The 20,147-nt window shown below is 42.2% G+C and overlaps 1 protein-coding gene across 3 annotated transcripts; it reads left to right on the top strand.

The window, feature by feature from the left end:
* Positions 1-20,141, top strand: slc38a10 (solute carrier family 38 member 10). 3 transcript variants are annotated; one of them, XM_082544823.1, is made up of 18 exons: positions 1-602; positions 790-1,039; positions 2,190-2,307; positions 2,731-2,776; positions 2,966-3,059; positions 3,205-3,348; positions 5,404-5,528; positions 10,102-10,204; positions 11,074-11,256; positions 11,605-11,716; positions 12,907-13,013; positions 13,107-13,260; positions 14,995-15,168; positions 15,245-15,706; positions 15,798-15,905; positions 17,291-17,311; positions 17,720-17,860; positions 18,006-20,141. In XM_082544823.1, the coding sequence occupies exons 2-18, from the start codon at positions 950-952 to the stop codon at positions 19,274-19,276; spliced, it is 3,453 nt and encodes a 1,150-aa protein (XP_082400949.1). In that variant the 5' UTR covers positions 1-602; positions 790-949; the 3' UTR covers positions 19,277-20,141. The 3 variants fall into 3 exon arrangements, with proteins under 3 accessions (XP_082400949.1, XP_082400948.1, XP_082400950.1); XM_082544822.1 differs by lacking the exon at positions 5,404-5,528 and adding an exon at positions 6,267-6,391 and having other exon boundaries at positions 18,006-20,140; XM_082544824.1 differs by lacking the exons at positions 5,404-5,528; positions 17,291-17,311 and adding an exon at positions 6,267-6,391 and having other exon boundaries at positions 18,006-20,139.
* Positions 20,142-20,147: the final 6 nt, after the last annotated feature.

Genomic DNA, 20,147 nt, shown 5'->3' with positions numbered 1-20,147 from the left:
CCACAACACAATTAAATATAAATTATAATATGAAAACTAAAAGAACATGCATATTCTCTGTCATATGGACCTGCATGAATAAACTTTCTCAATCCTTTATCATCTGCAACCGAAAATAGTTGTGGATGATTACTATACCTTTCTAATGTTGTTGTCCCTGCCTCTCTTTCTCTCTCTCTGGCTCTGTTCCTGTGCTACTGAGTGTAACTACCGCCCCTCCCCCCTCTGCCCAGCGTAAAGCACAAGGCTCGCGTGCAGAGTGAAGCGGAAAAAAAGTGCGAGAGAGAGGCTGAGAGAAAGAAAAAAAAAAAAAAACCCACGTGACGGCTCGCGATAAGGAGCCGGCTCGCGTCGTTCACGTCAAAGAGTCGGCTCTAAGAGCCATTTCGTTCGCGAACGACCCATCACTACTCGGCTGCCATCTGTACTTCCTGGAAACGCGTTTAGAAAAACAGCCTTGGTGGACTTACTGCCTTTTTTAATCAACTCGCAGGTTATATACACAAAAAGACGACAGTTGACCTTTAATGTCACAAAATTACCAATGATAACATAAACAGGACAGCGAGGCGGAGGGCGAGGAACAGAAGTGGAAGAGAAAGGTGAGCTAATGAGACTACAGTGGTGCCACTACTAACGGGTCAACCTGTGACTTAAAATACTTTTATCCGGTCGCATTGTAAACATTGAGCTCGGCGGTGTGAATCGGTTTTACTGTAACATTTGAAAGGAAGACAGACTGGAAGTGTGTCGCGGGTTAAGCTCTGTTGTTTCCGTGTTTCCTCTCAGAGCGCCACGTCATTAATCGGCGGATGAGTTTGGTTCCAGCTGTGCGCTGCCGTTTCTGCCATCACTCCTATAACTCCGTTCGCCTGCAGCTTGCTGCTGTCCGGCTTTGCTTGACATTTTCTTACCGAAGGAGCAAGAAGCGTCGCTTAGGAGATTAAAGATGACTGCGTCCAACTCGGGTCTCATCATGAACGTGGTGAACAGCATCGTTGGAGTCAGTGTGCTCACCATGCCCTTCTGCTTCAAACAGGTGAGTCTGCTGCTGCGACGCTTACCTTGCGGGACTTGTCCTTAAGTCTCTCCGAAAATCCCCACTCTCTGTTAAAATATTTGCAGGATCAGAGGGAATGCTCAAATCCCTTTCTCCTCTTTTTGTCATATTAGGTCATAATCTTGTTTCACAAAGTTTTAGTAAGGTACAACAGGTAAACAGGTGTTACTAAGCACCTGAAGTGAACAATGCCTTTATTAATATCATTAGTAACATTAGTAACTTATACATCTTTCATAAGAAAGGGACTGCTGGGAAAAAGATCTGCTGTTACTGCATTCATCTTCTAATTTTTAAAAGGAAAACTCATTTTAACATATTAACAGTGTTATTCACTGTCAGGTAGCTTCATTTTTACCAGTACAAATATAATATATATCAATGTCAAAGGGTTATGTGATTGAATAAGAAGTACATTATTTGCCTCTTAAAGGTAGTAGAGTAGAAGAATAACAACAAAATGAGATATAAAAGTGAATAAGCATGACGGGATATTAATGAGTGACTGTGAGAATCACCAGCTTCCTCAGAATGTCAGTGAGCACTTGGTAAGCAGCATCTCCATCCATCAGCAGCACTTTTCATAGAGAGATGAATTTATATCATCACTATCACTATATGAAATTAGGAGGTGTTTTCATGTGAAGGATTTCACCCTCTGGGGAGCTCAGTGGTGCTCGGTTTCATCAGTGCTCTCCGGGTACTCTGGTTTCCTCGAATGTTAGGTTCTCAGCCTATGACAGCAGGGATGGAGCAGATTTAGCAGATTTATCTTGGAGGATATCTCCACTTTCTATGAACATGTAATGCCTTCACATCGCATTTAGTGCTTTATTACATGATTTTTCTTTTTAGTCAACGAAGCTATTCCCAAATTTTTAACTTTGTCATGCCTTTTTAGCACAACTACATGTTTGGAGCTTGTATTTGTTTTGGCTGTTCCTTTCTGTAGGCCTAGCATCAGAATCTTTTCCAGGGTATACTTGTTTTCCAGCTGGCTGAAGGTTTCCTCCCCCGTATTGTGCTTCTAAGTAGTTTGAAGGAAGAAATATTGTTTAAAGTTTAAGAACGATCTCATTTGAATTGGCTTGAGGACACGCCTGCTAACTTTCCATCTGTCTTCTCACAGTGTGGGATAGTGCTGGGAACTATCCTGCTGTTCTTCTGTTCATGGATGACCCACAAGTCTTGTATGTTTCTGGTCCACACGGCCAGCAGCACCAAACGAAGGACCTATGCTGGACTGGGTGAGCTAAAGTGGCAAACAAGAGAAATATTTACTTGTATTTATTTTGTTCTGTTATGTAATGTTTTCAGTCGCCAGTATGTTTGTGGAAAAGCCTGAATGGTGCCCATTTTAAGCAACAGTTGATTCCTGGTTAAAGTGGCGAAAGAAGTTGTTACTTGTCACTAGTTCTGCGAACAGTTAATAACTGTTTGCAGAACGTTATTTGCTTATAACAATGTTAGATGACATCAAGTGCAGAAGTGTCAATAACAGTAAAGTAAACAAATCTCTGCCCACAAGGACAATATTTAAGCTGCTTCCATATGTGTTACAAACGATGAATGAGGACATTTAATCTTGTTTGATTGTTAGTTTTATCAGGACGGAATATTTTTAGTGCACTGCATGTTGCTCACACTGATGGCACTTTTATTCTTCGCAGCCTTCCACGCTTACGGGAAACCAGGAAAAGCACTGGTGGAAACGAGGCAAGTTCATTGACAAATTTTAGTTTCTGCCTATCAGTAATACAGTTGTTGGATCACTGGAACATTTTAGATGTTCAGTGGAAACAATGGATCCATTACAATGGATATTTAGATTATGCATTGTAGGTCATGTTTAAAAACACATTTTCACAAGGTTTCTCTTGTCTCTCTCTTTTTGTGTCCCTGCAGCATGATCGGTTTGATGTTGGGGACCTGTATTGCCTTCTATGTTGTCATTGCTGATTTGGGCTCAAATTTCTTTGCTCAGCTGTTGGGTTTACAGGTTTGATATCATGATTTTGTTGCTACTCGCTTCTACTTTTTCATAATTTTAGGCTTTTGCGACCAACACTTGTAAAGATGTTGTGAAAACAGGAAAAATACTGAAACTAAGCAAGTGTGTTGTTTTGTCACTCTGTTGTGTATAGGTGACCGGCAGTTTTCGCGTGCTGTTGCTGATTATAGTGTCGCTGTTCATCGTACTCCCTCTGAGTCTGCAGAGGAACATGATGGCCACTCTGCAGTCCTTCTCAGCTATGGCGCTGATGTTCTACACCCTCTTCATGTTCACGGTTAGCCCACTGACACACACACACACATACATCTAAACTTTACACAGTGCATGTGAATAGGCTGTAGCAGAAATTCTTTTTAGTTGCAGATCTTGAGAAGCAAATAGTTGAAGCATAATTATCAGTAAAAAAGATTAAAAAAGATTGTTTTTGTTGCCTGTCTGTTAGTACAGCAAGTAAAGTACAAATAGATTTAAAGCATGTGTAAGTTGCAGCACAGCTTATTAGCCATGGTTGCTTATTTGATTTTCAAAATGTTATTTGGCCAAGTGGTCGTTTTGTTGTCTTCCCTGTTAATTCTTTCTTACGCGCACCATTGTACAGAGCTGTGACATCCTTGTGCAATGCCATATTGTCTTGCTCCTATTTTTAAAGAGAAAATCTGCATGAAATCATTTGAGACAGAGAACAGTTGCTGCGCTGCTCGTTATAGACTGAAAAAAGGCTCTGCCCTGGGAAGGCACTACTTGGAAATGGCCACAGGAGACATTAAAAGTTGTGTTAATGGAAAGTAAGTGGAGAATAAATGGTCAGTTGCAATAAACATCAAACTCAACTGTAGAACAGAAACTCCCACATATGTCCGATTTATTTTACATATATCAAACTTAAACTTTTGGCTGTTTATGCAGCATGTAAAATGCTTTTTTTTCTTTAAAGACAAAACAGTGTGTGTGCATATCTTTCTGGAGCAGCTAGTCAGCACTGATTGACAGCACCACCACATCAGCTGGCTGCGGTAGTAACTACTGGGACATAGTTTCCTTTAAGAAATCAAAATATAACCTTCAAGTTTGTGAAGTTACATAAATTACAACTTTTGCTCTGTGGCCAAGCCCAATGTTTAAATCAAACTTCACTTCTGGCCACAGTAACTGCATGTCATGCATGTGAAGTTCAGTCTAAATAGGCGTCAGTGCAGCACGGAGCACATTTCTTGCAACAGATTTCAGAATTTTGAACAGTTTCTAAAAGAAGTGCAGTTGTATGCCACGAAGGCGAAATTCAGCAGGAAGAGCGCGTTCACAGTCCGCTGGCAGGGCGGAGATGGCCTGTTGGCCTGCAGGGAGCTATGCACGTTTTCTCCTTTTAACAACAGAGAATGTGGTACAACCGGTCTGTGGGCCACTCTTGCTTGTGTTGTTGTTGGTCTATCAGGCCAACTCAGAGAAAAGCAAAGTTCTTGCATACAACAAGCCAAACTGTTAAAAACAATGAAAAGTGTCCATTTGAGACACTATCTGTGCTTTGCATACTTTATTTTTTGATCTTTGAAGTTATTTCATGTTTCTCCCATTCGCGATAACCTCCGCTGTTGCTCGCGCCACTATTTTGGCCCACACAACAACACACGGAAGCACGTGTGGTCCGTAAAAACCTCTCTGCACCCCATCCAAGCAAAAACGTGTATGCAGACATGCACTCTGGTGGGACCAGAAATGATGCTTTATGCAGCACGTTCTGATAGAACCGCAGGAGCACGCTGCCATTTGCATTTGCACACAGCCCCCTGCACAAGATGCATTTAGTCTGAAGTGTGGTCAGAGGTGAAAAGTTTGAGTGTAGAAACTATCCAGCAGCAGTTTTCTGGCTCATGTGATTCAACTCATTTACTCTTTAAATATGCACACACAGTTGGTGCGTGCATGTGTGGGTAGCTCTGTTTTACTGACCTGCAGTACTGGTTCCACAGACTTCAAAATGCTGTTTGTACTATTTCTGTGTGATGTGAGTTCTAGCTCTGTGGCATGTCGATAAGGTGGAACAGTGGTGTGGTGTGTGTCCGGCTTTAGATCCAGGCCCGGCCTGGCCCAGACCCCTAACCATCTAACAGTGATGTACCTGCTTCCCTCCCTTTTTCATCCTACCATTAATTGTCCCCCTCTTTCATTTCTCTCCATTGTACTACTTTACTTCTTTCTTTCCCGTCTTGTCTCTCTCGTCCTTCTGCCCACCATCACTCTTTCACTCCACTCTCCTCATCTTTCCGCACCCTTTGTTTGCTCCCTCCCACCCCCTCCTTTTCCACTGCTGTTTCTGCTTCTGGTGCTGTAGATAGTGTTGTCGTCTCTGCGCTACGGCATAATCTCGGGCTCCTGGGTGGAGCGAGTTCACCTGTGGCGCTTCAAGGGGGTCATTCAGTGCCTGCCTATTATCGCCACAACCTTCTGCTGTCACCCGTAAGTAAACCATAGAATCCACCCCCCTCCCCCTCCCCAAAAATATAACATACCACTGTAAGGCGGTGGGGACGGAGAGGGGGTGAGTGAAGGAAGCGCGATGTTTCCCCCGCAGTGTGACACTCCTTACTCCCTCCTCCGACCTACCTGAGCCTTCTTCCTCCTTCTTTCAATCATCCACAATCTCACCTTTGATTGTGATCTGGTCTGAGCCATTTGAGCTCTGTGTGTTTGTGTGTGTATTTTTGGTGGCAGTAGTAATAAGGCAGAGAACATAGGGAAGTGACAGGCTCATTTTTGCTGCCCTCCACCTTCAGTCCTGGTCTGTGTGGGTGTGGCAGGTTTTCCTTTGGGATCTTATCAGGTGCTGTGAGGAGCAAGACAGAGCACATGCTGATGAAAACCTATGAATTAGTGTTTGTCTACATATTCCTTTCATATGCCTCTTATTTCTTGCAAATTTATGATTTTTGCTTTTATTCATTTTGTATCATCTTCATTACTCCAGTTTTTCCACTACAGCAGGTTTTGTTCAGTGTGGGATTTCCTGTCACGTCTCTTTGTTATTTCCAGCTCTTCATTTTCTCTGGTTTTTCTCTCCCCATTTATTACTTTCATTATCTGTCTGTGAGCCATAAGCGAGGGTATTGTTCCCATTCTTCTTTTCACTCTTTCCCCAACTTTTCTCCATTTGGTTTGGGCTGTAACTCCCCCTTCCCCCCGCCTCCTTCCCCTCAGATGGTGCTGTCCTCGTTCAAACATGGGCTGCTCAGCGGCTGGTGGCTAGGGCACATCAATATGGTGCGCTGGGAGGGTGTGTTTCGCTGTCTCCCCATCTGTGGGATGGCCTTCGCCTGCCAGTCGTAAGTACTCCTCCACCTGTGCAGGATCACATGATGAAAGTAATGTCAACCACGACTAAATAGAATTCTGACGTTGGAAGCTCAGTGACCTATAGTGAACGTTCGATATTAGTCTTATAAATATGTGCAGTGTAACTCCCAAAACGTGGGCTTTTCCGCTCTTCCACACAGGGAACTAAATGTTTTATCGCTGCATGTAGAGAAAATTTCACAATTGGTGCATGAATACTCACAGCATTTTTTTTTAAAGCCACAGTGGAGGATTTGGGGTAAAAAGAAACAGATTTGTGGTGGAGGTGGTTGATAAGGCATCGCTATTTGTAAAAAGAAGCTGCTTTTGTTGCTTAGATGTGCTTTCTTTAGTTTTAACCATCTGCGCTTACTTTTCGCTTTGTGTTTTCTAATTCAGTCAGAAAATGACGGAATCTGACACAGAAGATGAGCGGACACTTATAAGAAAAAATAAAATCAAGTGGATGGTTTAGATTTGCAAAAGCTGCAAAGTACTGGATGCTTTTTGAGAGGGAAGGCATGTTGGATTTTTGAAGCTGACTATGCATTAGCTGCTGTCTATAAATATGCACCAGAGGTGTTGAAATATATGGCTATTGATGATAATCATGACATACAGAAGAAGCAATTGATAATATATGTGAGCAATCCATCACTAGCTTCTTCTTGCCTACACATATTATGCATTTTTAAAGTGAGGTGGTCACCTTACTTTAATAATCCATGAATTTTTCTGTAGCTGTGATAACGTCTCCCTTACACGCAGAGAGAGATTCACGTTCCACAACAATCGCACTAAATCAAACTGCGATGCTCACACAGGGAGAGTTAAGCTGTTGAGGAATTAATTCTTAATTTAGCTTCCGCGTTGTTGCCTTCTTGTGCCGCTGCTCCTCCTCTCTCCTCTGCATTCGTCAGCTAACACTAACGCCACACGAGACTCCGTTATTGTGCTTTAAGTCGCAGGTTTCTTCAGTTTGTTACTCACCTGATCGAGTCACAGCAGTCTGGTGCTCTAGTTAAAGTGCACTTTAAATAAAGTACCCCGCCTCTTAGCAAATGACAGCTGGAGTAGACTCGGGGAGCCCCAGTGATCCGGAATTGGATAAGTGGTTAAGGATAAAAGTGAATTCTTTTGGCCTTGATATTCATGTGGTGAACATCTGATATCAACCCTAATATTAGCGAAAGTGAAAAATGATGGGGGAAAATGAGGTGTTCTTTTCACTTCCCAGCAATGTTTTATTAAGAAACGTGTTAGTGTAAAGACCCTGTTTGACTCCAGACCGCTGTGTGCCCAGCTGTGATGCTATACCACTACATGTAATGGTAATAATGTATTTATTAGGTCAAAAGAGCTAGCAAAGTTTGAGCGTCCTATCGGTTGGGCTCTTATATATAATGAATGCTGTGCTGCAGTCTTTACTAACAGTAAATAATAGGAAGGTTTCCAACACAGCGTTTGCATGCTGTTCACAATGCTCACTGGTTTATTTTCACTGATCACAGCTTCTTCTTCTTTACTGCCTCCATTTTCACTCATTTGCATGCTTTGTCACTGCCTCTTTTTGTCCTGTCCTCTACGCTTCAGTGCCCACTCTGGGCGTGCAGTGAGCTGAGCGGGGGGTTCAGCTCACTGCACCAGTATCCTGTTAGACATGAATGTCTAACAGGAGCAAGTTAATCTTTGGTGCTGGAGAGGGCTGTAGGGTGTTACGGTGAGGTCATCAGGGGCCAGATGTTTGGGTGGTGGCAGTGTATGGTTTTGTTTTGTGCGAGAAAGAGTGAGGTAAGTGATAGAAGTGGGCGACTGTAGCCTTGGGAGTGAAACAGGACTTTTTAATTAATGTAATCACACAAAGCTAACATAACATTATGGTATGGCAGACAGGCGTGATCATTAGCAAGCGAGGTGTGCATGTGATCCAACAAGAAGAAAGTATGAGCTTGTATGTGTTTATGTGTGCTTCCTCCGTCGTCCCACTAGTAGTGCTGAGTGATATTTGGCATGGCGATTTCTTGGCCTGTGGTAAGGCTGAGCGAGGCAAGCGCTCCGTTAGGCGGCAGGCAGCTTAAGCCAAACCACTAATCAACACATTGGACTGCCGCCATCTCACAGACACACTGATGTATTCACAGGCTGATTAAACAGCTCTCAGCACATTGGATTTTTATTACATTCATGAAATGTGTTTACTTTCAGTTAAAACATTACTTAACATCACCATTATGATGGGATGGGAGCTGGCCCTGTTGTTTTTTGGCTGAGCGTCTGAACAGCGAGGAGCAGTTAGCTCATAATAGAGGGACATAAGAAAAACATGTATGGCAGAAACATCTTTCTATGATGCTACTGCTGGTGTGTTTTCCAGTCCCATTTAATGACACTGTCTTCCACACACTCACTTCTCCCACAGTCAGTCTGCATCATATTTGAGATTTCATTGTGTTTAAGGACTAGCCTCCGAGTCAGGTCTATTGAGCAACCATTAGATGCTTTTGCACTGCGCTTGCAGTATAACGTTTTATTTAACATTGGTTATAACATTAACTGGTTTCCACATTAAACAAGCACAAGGAATGGCATCATGCTAGCTAATAAAACCGAGTGTGTGAACAGAGAGTCAGGCAAAGGGAGAACAAAGGCCAGTGAAAGTTATGGTTTCTCTCTCTCTTCTGTCTTTCGCCTCTCACATGTATAAGAGAAAGGGAGGGAGAGAGAAAAAGGAGGCGAGTAAAAAGAGTCTGCCAGGAAAGTTTATAATGCTCTAAAACCTGTCCAGCCACTTGCAGTTATATATAAAGCCTGTAAATTCACTGGTTAATGTGCCGATGGTCCCCTCCACACTCCCACACTCGCCTTAAAGCACAGGACAGGAAATGATGAAAGGAGGTCGACACCTGTGTTAATAGACGAGCATTTCAGCCTCAGCCGGCCTTCACTACTGTCACCCATACTGTGTCTCTCACACACACAAACACATATGCAGTGGTATCTAGACAAACACTTGTGCATACCGTACATCACTACCACTCCCATTACATTACTTTCATCTACTGCCATCGTGAGAAATGACTGCAATAAAAAAATAAAACTTTAAGCATGAATTGATATTAATATGAATTAAGATTCATATTCTCAATATGAAGATTCCAATTGTTGAAAAACCTTCATTTATATGATGTTGTATGATTGATTGAGTCGAATGACTTTTTAAAGTAGTTTGATTATATCTAAGTAGAAGATTGAAGTATTAATTTCAAATGTTTATTGATAATTGCATTGCATTCATATATTTTTAATGGGCTAAACAAAGAAGATGAAATCGTGTAGATTAAACCATCCAGTGTTAGTTGGATATTGACAAGGACATGAGGGAAGAGATGCATCATTTGATTACTGAGCATCGCAAATGGACCCCCATATGGCTGCTTAATAAAGGAACGCTACAGAGCGGTTTCTAAATTTGAAGTAAGTGGCCGTGAAGACTGTCATATTGCCAGCTGTTTGGGGGGACAAAAATCAAATGAAACATCTGTAGGACTACGTTCCTCGATCTCCCTGCTAGAACTGTTGCATTGTAGAATTTGTATGTCTGATAATTCAGACAGTATAAGATCACATTGCAACAATAGTGTTGTGCCATGCAGTATACAGGGTGTTTTTGTTTTGTTTTTTGGCTTACTATCTCTTACAGGCAAGTGCTACCAACCTACGACAGCCTCGATGAGCCGTCTGTTAAGCGCATGAGCACCATTTTCACTTCATCTCTCAACGTTGTTACCATCTTCTACATCACAGTGAGTGGAACCACTCTTTCTCAGTTGTGTTCACATCACTCCTATTTTGTAATATTAAAGAGTATCTGAGTTTACTTATCTTAAAATTTTAACAGGTCACTGCCAAAAAAGCTAATGACATGAGTTCACTTTTTTTAATGTCTTTTAATGGGATTAGATTACACAATATCAGACTAATCTGGATGGTGTAAGGCATTGATTTGAATCTGGAGCTTGCAAATCAGTCAGTTATTCATAGACTGTATATAAAAGATGCAAACAGCTACCTTAACTTCACTCACTAGTTACCAAAGACCCGCTGAGTTTTAGCCATTGCTCTCTTGCTGTTTTTAAAACCGGATGTGACAAAAAAAATTAGGTCTTGAGGCACTTCCACACCGGCTTCATGTTTCAGACACTGAGGCTACATCAGTCTTGTACATACTGCCTCTGGTCTTTATGGACAAAACTTGCACTGTATCTTGTCCTGAGAGAAAGACTAGCATGTTAGATTTTTGCAGTCTTTCATGATGGTTTTGTCACTTCTGTGAGGGAAACATGATGAAGAGAAAGAGCAGTGACATTGTCCTGCATGTAAGTTGGTAAGCGTGATTAATCAGAGAGCAGCTTTTAGTCTGTCATAGGTCTCACTCATGAAACAACAAGATTTTATGACCTCATTATAAACAACAACAATGTGTATTCTGAGCTTAGCATCCTACAGTACACACTCTTGATGGAGTTTCTGGTATTTTATATTATTTATGGCAGAAATGTGTCTTTATCCTGATATTAAAACAGTCTTGATGGCTGATATTGGCATCAGAAACTATAAAAATTCCTCCTTCTTTTTGCTTTTCCCCAAACACCATGTTTGGTTCTGTCTCCAGGTGGGTTTCTTTGGGTACGTCAGCTTTACAGAGAACATCGCAGGGAACGTGCTGATGAACTTTCCATCCAACCTGGTGACAGAGATGATACGCGTTGGTTTTATGATGTCTGTAGCTGTTGGATTTCCCATGATGATCCTGCCCTGCCGCCAGGCCATCAACACTATGCTTTTTGAGCAGCAAGTGAGTTCAGATATACTCAGACGCTCCCTTTGTCCTCTGCATTTTAAAAAAGAAAGTCTTAATGCTTGTTTGCTTGATGGTTTTCTCACTTTACTGAATTGTTAATAGTAGAGGGATGAGAATTTGGATACAAATTAGATTGTGAAAGAGGACCTCCCATTCTTTCTTTCATGCAGTTTGAAGATGCATTTAGAAGTTTTTCGTGTAAACACAAACAGCAGGTGTTTCCCTGCTGTGCGCAGCATAAATGTATTGAATCTGTAATCAGTTTGTAAATGTGAGATTTGTTACATCACTAAATCCCCTCTTTAGCTCTTTTTTTTCTATCTTACCATTTTTGTCTTACAGCAGAAGGATGGGACATTTGCCGCTGGGGGTTACATGCCTCCTCTGCGCTTCAAGATGATCACCCTGTGCATTGTGTTTGGCACTATGCTGGGGGGCATTCTCATCCCCAACGGTACGTCCTTTTTGTGTGTGTGTGTGTGTGTGTGTGTGTGTGTGTGTGTGTGTGTGTGTGTGTGTGTGTGTGTGTGTGTGTGAGTGAGTGAGTGAGAAAAATTGGTTGTGGATTGCATGGACTAAAATAAAATGGTGTGTGTATGTGTGCTGCTCGCTGGAGGTCTTAAGGTGCATGTGTTCCTTTATGTGGGCGTAGCTGGGGAGCTTTACGATGTGTGTGAATGTGACTTTACGAGTCAGTGACTGTCACACTCTAACACAGTCCTTAAATCAGGGCCCTTACTTTTATCTCCTTTTAGATGGGCAGACAGGAAGATAGGGCTATTATTCTCCCGGACTCTTTCTCACACACTCGCACACAAACAAACGTCCAGTACACACCAGTATTGGCTCTCCGTCAGCTTCCTTAAGTCCTTGTCTCTCTCACAAAACGCTCCAAAATTGCATAGATGTAAAGGTTAGCATTATTTTGTGTTTTGTCCACCCACTGTTTGTTAAAGTTTTGATTGGGTGAACACGGAGACACACACAGAGCCGGTCAGATTGGCTCTTTGTGTATTTAATCAGGCTAATAGACTGCGGAGAAAGGAGGTAAGGACCCTGGGGGGAATGGGCACTAAATCTGAGGGAAACAATATGGTGTCCGTCCTCTAGATGAACGATGGGTTTCCGGGCTTGACGCCCAGTAGGCCCATTCGTTGTGACTTGGGTGTGGCCACGGCTCGCTGCTGCCAGCAGCAGTGTGCCACGGATGGCGTCTGTGAGGGGCCGTTATGAATCCAGTTTGTAATGAGGAGCCCAGATCTGGGACTCTAGCAGTCTTTTTTCACCCAGTCTTTTTTTGGCACAAAGAAACAGAACCAGTGCACTGAAACAGACAGAAATGCTTCAGCTCTGGTAACGTTGGTGTCATGTTGATTTAACAGTGTTTAGGTTGGTTTAATTAAGTTTTCATTGTACTGCAACATCTGGGGAGGCACACCTTGGATCTCCAGATCATTTTCCTGTTAGTTTAGTTGTTGTACCGCTTGTCGAGCTAACTTTTGTCCAGTTTGTTATAACCATTTCAGACATTTAAGCTAACTCTTTCAGCACTCTATCCATTAACATTTGGTGAGCACCTCTGTTTTGGAACTAGTGCACTACAGGCCCGCAGATTTTTTATTAAACCGGTTTTCCTGTCTTTAGTGGAAACTATTCTGGGTCTGACTGGAGCCACCATGGGCAGCCTCATCTGCTTCATTTGTCCTGCTCTCATCTACAGAAAGATCCAAAAGAACAGCATCATTGCTCAGGTTAGAAGCTTTGAATCTGCACTTTTCCAGTATATTTATTTGGGGAAAATATTTTGTCTGACAATTTGTTGTTCTCCACTTCCTGTCCTGTAGCTGGTGCTTTTTGTTGGTCTGGGCATCCTGCTGATCAGCACCTTTACCACTCTCTCAATTTCGGCCAGTAGCCCCGGTCCAAGGATCCAACCTCCTCCTCCTGCACCTGGCAAGAACAGCCAGCAAGAACTACCAGACATCCCTGAACTGCACGGTAAAGATTGCGAGTTTCTGTAATGGCTGGCAATCACTTAGGAACTAGATGGGCTGTAAATGAAAGTGGTTTACTAATGAGCCATGGAAACATTTACCTCAGTGGGCCAGAGCCGGAGCTGTCTGTAGCATCTGAGATTGGACAGCAGAGTTGCATGTAATTATTTCCTTTAAAATGCACCAGCAGTACAAGAGACATGTTTGTTTCTTGTCTTATTTTTAAAGTCACAGACTGCTCGCAGCACCTTGAAGGCGCATTGTAAAGAGAATGTGAACCAGTAGCAAAGGGCCAGTGAGACTAAAACAAAAGCACAAAGCCACGGCAGAAGAAAGGCTTTCTTTTATCTCTCGGAGAAGAAAAGATGGAGACAGACAGAGTGACTGGTAGACAGACAGGCAGGGTGAGGAGATAACCTCTTGATAATATCTGAAAGCAGTGTTGAGTGCTTGACACTGATGAAGCGAGATTGATGCCCTTCAAACTCCAGCAATTTCTCTCCACCCCTCTACCTCTGTTCATTTCTCCTGCCACCCCCCTCCAAACCTCTTCCCCCCCAAAATACATTGTCTACACCCCCTTTCTCCCCGCATATCTCACATGGCAGCTATAAAATGCCTGCAAGCGCTGGCTGTATAAAAGGAAATGGGGTGTGGGGTGATGATGATATGGGTTTGGGGATAAATGAAAAAAAAATGGAGACGAGACCCAGAGGAAACCTTCTGAGCTGATGTTTCCAGTTTTAGGGTGAAAGAAGAAGAGCATGGAGGGAGTCCTGACAGTTAATCATCCTCAGCTCTCGTGGTCTTTTCTTACTGTGCAGTTCCTTCTTGTTCACTCCCATCCAGAAACTCTCATTTGTGGATTTTTGTTTTTCCCTCCCAGCTTTGCTTCACACTAAACTCACAAGAGCCAGGATAAAAACTTGTTTTCTTTCTGCCACACTCTGATATCATTTCTCTCTCCCGTCACCCTCATTAATTCGACACATCACTGATGCCAGTCTTGCCATTTTCAGTATTTGCTGCCCCCTAGTGGCTGTACACGTCCAAAACCAAAAATGTCCATATTTTCAGATGGCATTTGGTATGAGAATTATAGCACCAAGAAATGAAGTCTAAGATTAACTGTTTTAATCTTAGACTTTTAATCAACTAAATGTCATAAGACTATAGTGGGCTAAAATCTAAAGTTGATTCGGTCGACTAAAAGATAAAGTGTAAAGTTTGTCATGTTTTTACCGGTGATGGTTGCTCCACACAGTTTACAAAGCAGCTTATTTTTCTTATTTTTGAAATCTGGCTATGTGTCGTGTTTTCTTTTCCTCCCAAGTGAATATAATCAGGGAAATAAACAAAAGAACCTGTACTGTTACCTGGGGGCAGATCAAATTTTTGTTTAGCCTTGTTCCAAAAAGAGAACTTCTAATTGGATCACTAAACTCGTCCCAGCCTTATTCGCAACTTAATTAGTTCTGATTTGATCTCGTCTCTCCATAAAATTTTCAACTCATTTTTAATCATTGACGAAAGTGTCAATACATTCGATCACAGATTTTGTCCTCATATATTTGTCTGCATAAATTTTTGTTTACCTATCGTCTTGTTTGTGTCAGAAAACTGTGATGAAAATATGGGGATATCTTGGGATGATATCTGGCATTAGATTAGCTGACCATAGTGAAACAGTAGAACAGTAGCATTAATGAGACGTTCCATTTTTTGCACCTACATGCAGACAACCCTGCAAACAAGAAGCCAGTGGAGATAGAAAAGCCTGACAATCATCTGCCTGTGGAGGTGGTGCAGCCTGTGGAGCGGGACCCAGGTGAGCCCCCCCAGATTAAAGGACCAGTTGATCTATCGAAGGAGAAGAAGGACGAGGAGGTGCAGTTGGATCGTCCTGATGCGGGTAAGGAAACTGAACCAAAATCGGAACATTAACTGGATGTCGAACTTGTAAGGATTACCATTTCTTATTTATCCAGGTGTGGCAGTGCCAGAGGGAGAGGCCCATCGTCATGAACCACCCATTCCTCATGACAAAGTAATGGTAGACAGAAGAAAGAACATTGCAGAGCTGAAAGATGAAAACAAACAACCTGTTGCTGCAGAAGGTGTTGAAGAAAACCCTCTAAGAGGCAACGAGCAAGATTTCGAGAATGCTTTGAAAGTGGAAAACAAAGATGACAAGGTTGATGAAAAACCTGCAAAAGAAGAGGATCTGGGTGGAGGTGAAGTCTTGTCGAACGAGCTGGTTGATAAGCCTGTTGCAGAAGCAGGCAAAAAGTTGGAAGTTGCCCCATTAAAGGAGGGTGAGAATCTCAACGCTGTTAAAGAGCCCCTTGCAGATAATGCAGGTGTAGTGGCCAATCAGGCTGCAGAAGTCAATCAGGATGCAGCAGCCCAAGTCCATAAAGTGGGGAAAGCTGCAGATGCTGCAGAGAAAGGTGAGCATTTCAAGCTGTTTAACTGTTGGTTAAGCAAAATGATGAAAAAGGCATTCTAAGAGAGTGTTTGTGATATGTAATGACCTTTAAGCTCCACCTGCTGAAGGAGAGCATCGCCCTGCTGAAGGAGAGCATCGCCCTGCTGGAGAAGAGGCTCCAGCTGCTGAAGGCAAAGATGCAGCAGATGACAAGATGGAAGGTAAGTGGAGTAGACATGTTCAATAAAATTCAAAGTTAAATTCATTTATTTAGTAGCTGCCAATTTTTTCAGCATGTTGTGAAAAACCTTAATCACGTCCACATTTAAAAATCAGCCTAAATCAATTTGCACTCGCATTTATAGTGGCTGATAGTTTTTTTTGTAAACCATGACCTGCTCTCGGTCGGGGGAAATGCCCTCACATTTGTGCAGACACAGACTTGGGTTTTTATTTTATATTAATAGTTTGCTAAAATGTGGTCCAGGCTTTCCTTATCTGTGTCACTGTGTAACACTGACATACTAAGTTTGTAGCAGAGCTTGCTAAGCATGGAAAGAGCTGCTGCCTGAATGGAATCCAGATGCACCCTAATTGTCCCACTAGAGCCACTTCCGCCAACTCTGACTTTAAATTGCTTCCGCTATGAGAAACACATACGAGACGTTCTCTTGTTTCCAGCAAGACTCAATACAAGAGTCTCCATGCATTCACTGCATCTGACAAGCTGAAGACCTAGTGAATCACCTTTATGGCCACAACATTGTCCCAACATTAATGGGAAAATCCCAGTACATTTATCTTTATATTTATATTCTTCTAATTTTCAAATATCAAATATTTTCTTACAAAATCACTTTGCTGAAGTTAAGACGTGTTTAAGGCAGCAGGTGTGTTGGTGTTGGTTATATTTAGAAGACGATTTGTTGTTTTTAGCAGTTTCCAGCTCTTAGAGAGCTGTACTGGATGTATGTAGCCAATGTTGATTCGCTAATGTGGTATCAACTGACCAATCAGAGCAGACTGAGCTTTCCAGAGGCAGGATTTGAAGAGACTGGAGGTAAAACGTTGTTTCAGAGTTCCTGCTGCAGGAAAATCAGCATGTGAAAAAATGTGTTTTTGAACATTAAAAATGTCAAACTGGTAAAATTGTGAAACTTTAACTAAGTGATATATGAGGACTTTATTTAAAAATGAAATGCTGGACTTTAAAAAAAAATCCAAATATGAAGTCAGGTTACAGGAAAGGCTCAATAAATAAATAAATAAATAACAAACACTTAATTTAACCTCTTTGTTTTCTGGGTGGGAGAGTGCAGTATTCCTCTTATTGGCTAATTTAGACTGCTATGTAGCCCACTTCCTCTTTCTTTTCTCCTGCTTCGCTTGTTTTATCTGAATGATCCCTTCTTGCCTATTATTCCCTGTTTGATGGTGTTAAAAAAGAAAAAGAAGTACAGATGTTTCCTCTCACTTCTTGACTTAGCTCGATCCTCTTTTTTGGCTTTTGTTGACTTTCTCATTCTGTTATTCTGTTGTTTACTTTTGCCTTCTCTTCCTTTTTTCTCCATCTTTTCTTTCTGTCTCTGCTGGACTCCTGTCGCAGTGATAAAAAAGCTGGTTGCAGGTATGAACTCCCTCTTGCCTCTTCTTCAGGTTATCTCAATCTGTCTGTCACTCAAATTTTTAAACATTTACAAAATGGCTCATCTTTTTTTTTTTTAAATTATTACTTATACAGTTGTGTGTGTTTTATGTTTGTGTGTGTTTATATTTAAACTTAATACTAGTAAACTAAAAGCACCCACTCACATTGCCTGTTAACATAATCTGTGTCCACACCTGCCTGTTTAAGGCTACAGTCTAGAAGAGCGTGTTAACTGGAAGTAGTAGATTATTAACTGTTTCCTGTCTGCCCCCCTCACCCCCAGAGTCTGGCCCTAGTTTTATTAAGCCTCCTAACTAATGCCCTGTTCTCTGAACAGGTCGTTACTTATTTTAATTAAATGTTTTTGAATGGTTTGTTTCCATGTAGAGGGTCAGCTGGACCACGCGGTGCTTCTGCAGGTCATTAAGGAGCAACAAGAACAACAGAAAAGGCTTCTGGACCAACAGGAAAAACTATTGGCTGTCATAGAAGAACAACACAAGGAAATCCACCAGAAACAACCTGCTGGTGTGTATATACCTTCTTTTTTTTTTTTTTTTTTGTAGTCATGACAACTTGTAAAGAAAACACAACTTAAATGTGGCCCATTTAAGTTAAGGGCCACATTTAAGTGGTGGCCCTTAACTTAAATGTAATGTTTTTGCATTTAAAGGGGGCGCTGCTGAAGGCGATGGTGAGAAAGGCATCCAAGGACAACCAGAGATGATGGAAGGTGGAGCAGCAAAACCTAAGGAGTCTGGACTGGAGCAGCCCAAGGAGGGAGCTGGAGCTCCACAGGCTGGAGGAAATGAGGCTCATGCTCTGGCCCAGAATCAAGCTCAGGTTGAAGATAAAGGTGCTGAAGCTAACCCTGCAAAAGTAGCCGTACCAGCAGCTTACAAGGAGGATGCAAATGTTGCGCTCGCAGGAGAATCACATAAGGAAAGTGAGGTCGGGGCGAGGGGAGTGCCATTGGGGAAGCAAAAACTTGAACCTGTAGCTCAGAATGATCAGTTACCAGAAGAAGAGGCAATTGAAAAACTTAAGAAAGAAATGGTAGGCAAAGAAGATCAGGCAAAACAAGGAAAAGAACAGCTGGAGAGGGAAATGAAGGAGAAGCTAGCCAGGGAAGAGGAGTTAGAGAGGGAAAGATCAGAGAGAGAAAGGATAGAGAAAGAAGTTCAGGCACGATTAGAAAAAGAACGGCTAGAAATGGAGAGAAAAGAAAAGGAAAGGCTAGAGGAAGAAAGGATAGAAAAGGAAAGACAGGAAGTGGTGGCCAAACAAGAGTTGGAGAGGGAAAAGATAGAGAAAGAAGTTCGAGAAAGGCTGGAAAAAGAACGACTGGAAAGGGAAATAAAAGAGAATCTGATCAGAGAGCAAGAGCTTGAGAAAGAAAAAGCATTAAAAGAGAAACTTGCACGCGACAAAGCTGCAAAAGAGCGATATGAGCAGGAGCTGCAGAAAGCGGACAATGAAATACTTGATAAAGCAAAGAAAGAGGAGGCATTGCAGGAGGCTCAGGAGAGGCTGCTTCAGCTGCAGCAGGCCATAGAAGCTCAAAATGCTGGAAAAGCTGCACAGGGGGGCAAGATAGATGATGGTGAGGCTTTGAAGAAAGGAGGACGAGACCTCAAAGAGAAAGCTGCTGCTCAGCCAGAACCCGGAGAAGGGGAGGAAGATGGCGAGGTTCACCCCCAGGGCTCCCACGAGAAAGTTAGGAAGCAGGGAGAGATAGATCTGAAGCGGAGGCGTAGGTCACTTGGAGAGGCTAGAGGGCCCCTGGAGGACACTGAGGCGTCCAGGGGGGTTCCAGGGTTGGAGCCCCTGCTGGAGCTGGGGGGGCAAGATCTGCACGCAGCCCTGGAGGGGCAGCTACTGGCTGGGGCAAGGCTACACACACGGCAGATTAAACAGGCCTCAGAGGATGAAGAAGCTAAATAACACACACACATTCTTATTTAGCGGTCAAACACATACTGTAGACCTGCAGAACCTCTAATACTGTGGACCGTGATATTGCTGCCTTACATTCTCTTTTGCCTTTGGAGTTGTTAAGAAGTGGACTGTGTTGTTTTTCTTGATACTGTGTAATCTGCCAGGAAGCCAAAGTCTTTATCAAAGAGCAAAAGTGAATGTAAATATTAACTTATTTTTGTTTCCAGAGAAAATTTTGAAGAGGTCATTGTTTAAAGTGTACATACATCTATGCAATTACCTTTCTGTGGAGTGTTTTTGAAAAGGACGCTATTCGTATTTGAGTCACATGTACTCCTTTTGTTATTCAGTTGTTCCTTGGTCTTTGTAAATGTTGTAAATGCTTTTAAATGTGATCCATGTATTTTCTTATAGAACCCAGTTACCCCAAATTTAATGTACTGTGGCTTCAGGCCCTTTGATAGTGTTTTTGCTTCATGCTTTCAAAATGAGGTATTTAACTACACGCTGGAGTTTTGAGATATAGAGTAGCCTTACTATTTCCATAAACTGTGGACAGCAGAGCAGCTCGAACCAGACAACCTGGATCAATACCTGTAGTTTCTAATCATTCCATCTTTATTCCTAGTATTTCTTCCAGGTTGATTTATTAGTGCCTTTCACTTAACATACTACAGCGTATATTTTATTCAAACAAAATGTGTTTTTTTTCCCCTCAATATCTGGTCTTTTTCTTCCACTAAATGATCTTATTTGAAGATATAATAATGGAAGGTATTTTGGACTTCTGTATTGTCTTTCATTGCCTAGCACTTCAACATATTGGACCTTTGCTTTATAAAAGAGGCTATTTTTGTGACTATTTTTCTACATGCAT

Source organism: Aulonocara stuartgranti (assembly GCF_965226115.1).
Source record: "Aulonocara stuartgranti genome assembly, chromosome: 8".
In the NCBI taxonomy this organism is placed as follows: Eukaryota; Metazoa; Chordata; class Actinopteri; order Cichliformes; family Cichlidae; genus Aulonocara; species Aulonocara stuartgranti.
This window is presented reverse-complemented; position numbering and strand designations above follow the sequence as displayed.

What these genes read in the sequence shown, in the direction of transcription:
- slc38a10 (XM_082544823.1), top strand. Translation starts at nt 950, where the DNA reads ATGACTGCGTCCAACTCGGGTCTCATCATGAACGTGGTGAACAGCATC. An exon ending in AGAACAGCATCATTGCTCAG is followed by an intron (nt 13,014 to 13,106) that starts GTTAGAAGCTTT and finishes CCTGTCCTGTAG; the next exon opens with CTGGTGCTTTTTGTTGGTCT. An exon ending in AGACATCCCTGAACTGCACG is followed by an intron (nt 13,261 to 14,994) that starts GTAAAGATTGCG and finishes ACCTACATGCAG; the next exon opens with ACAACCCTGCAAACAAGAAG.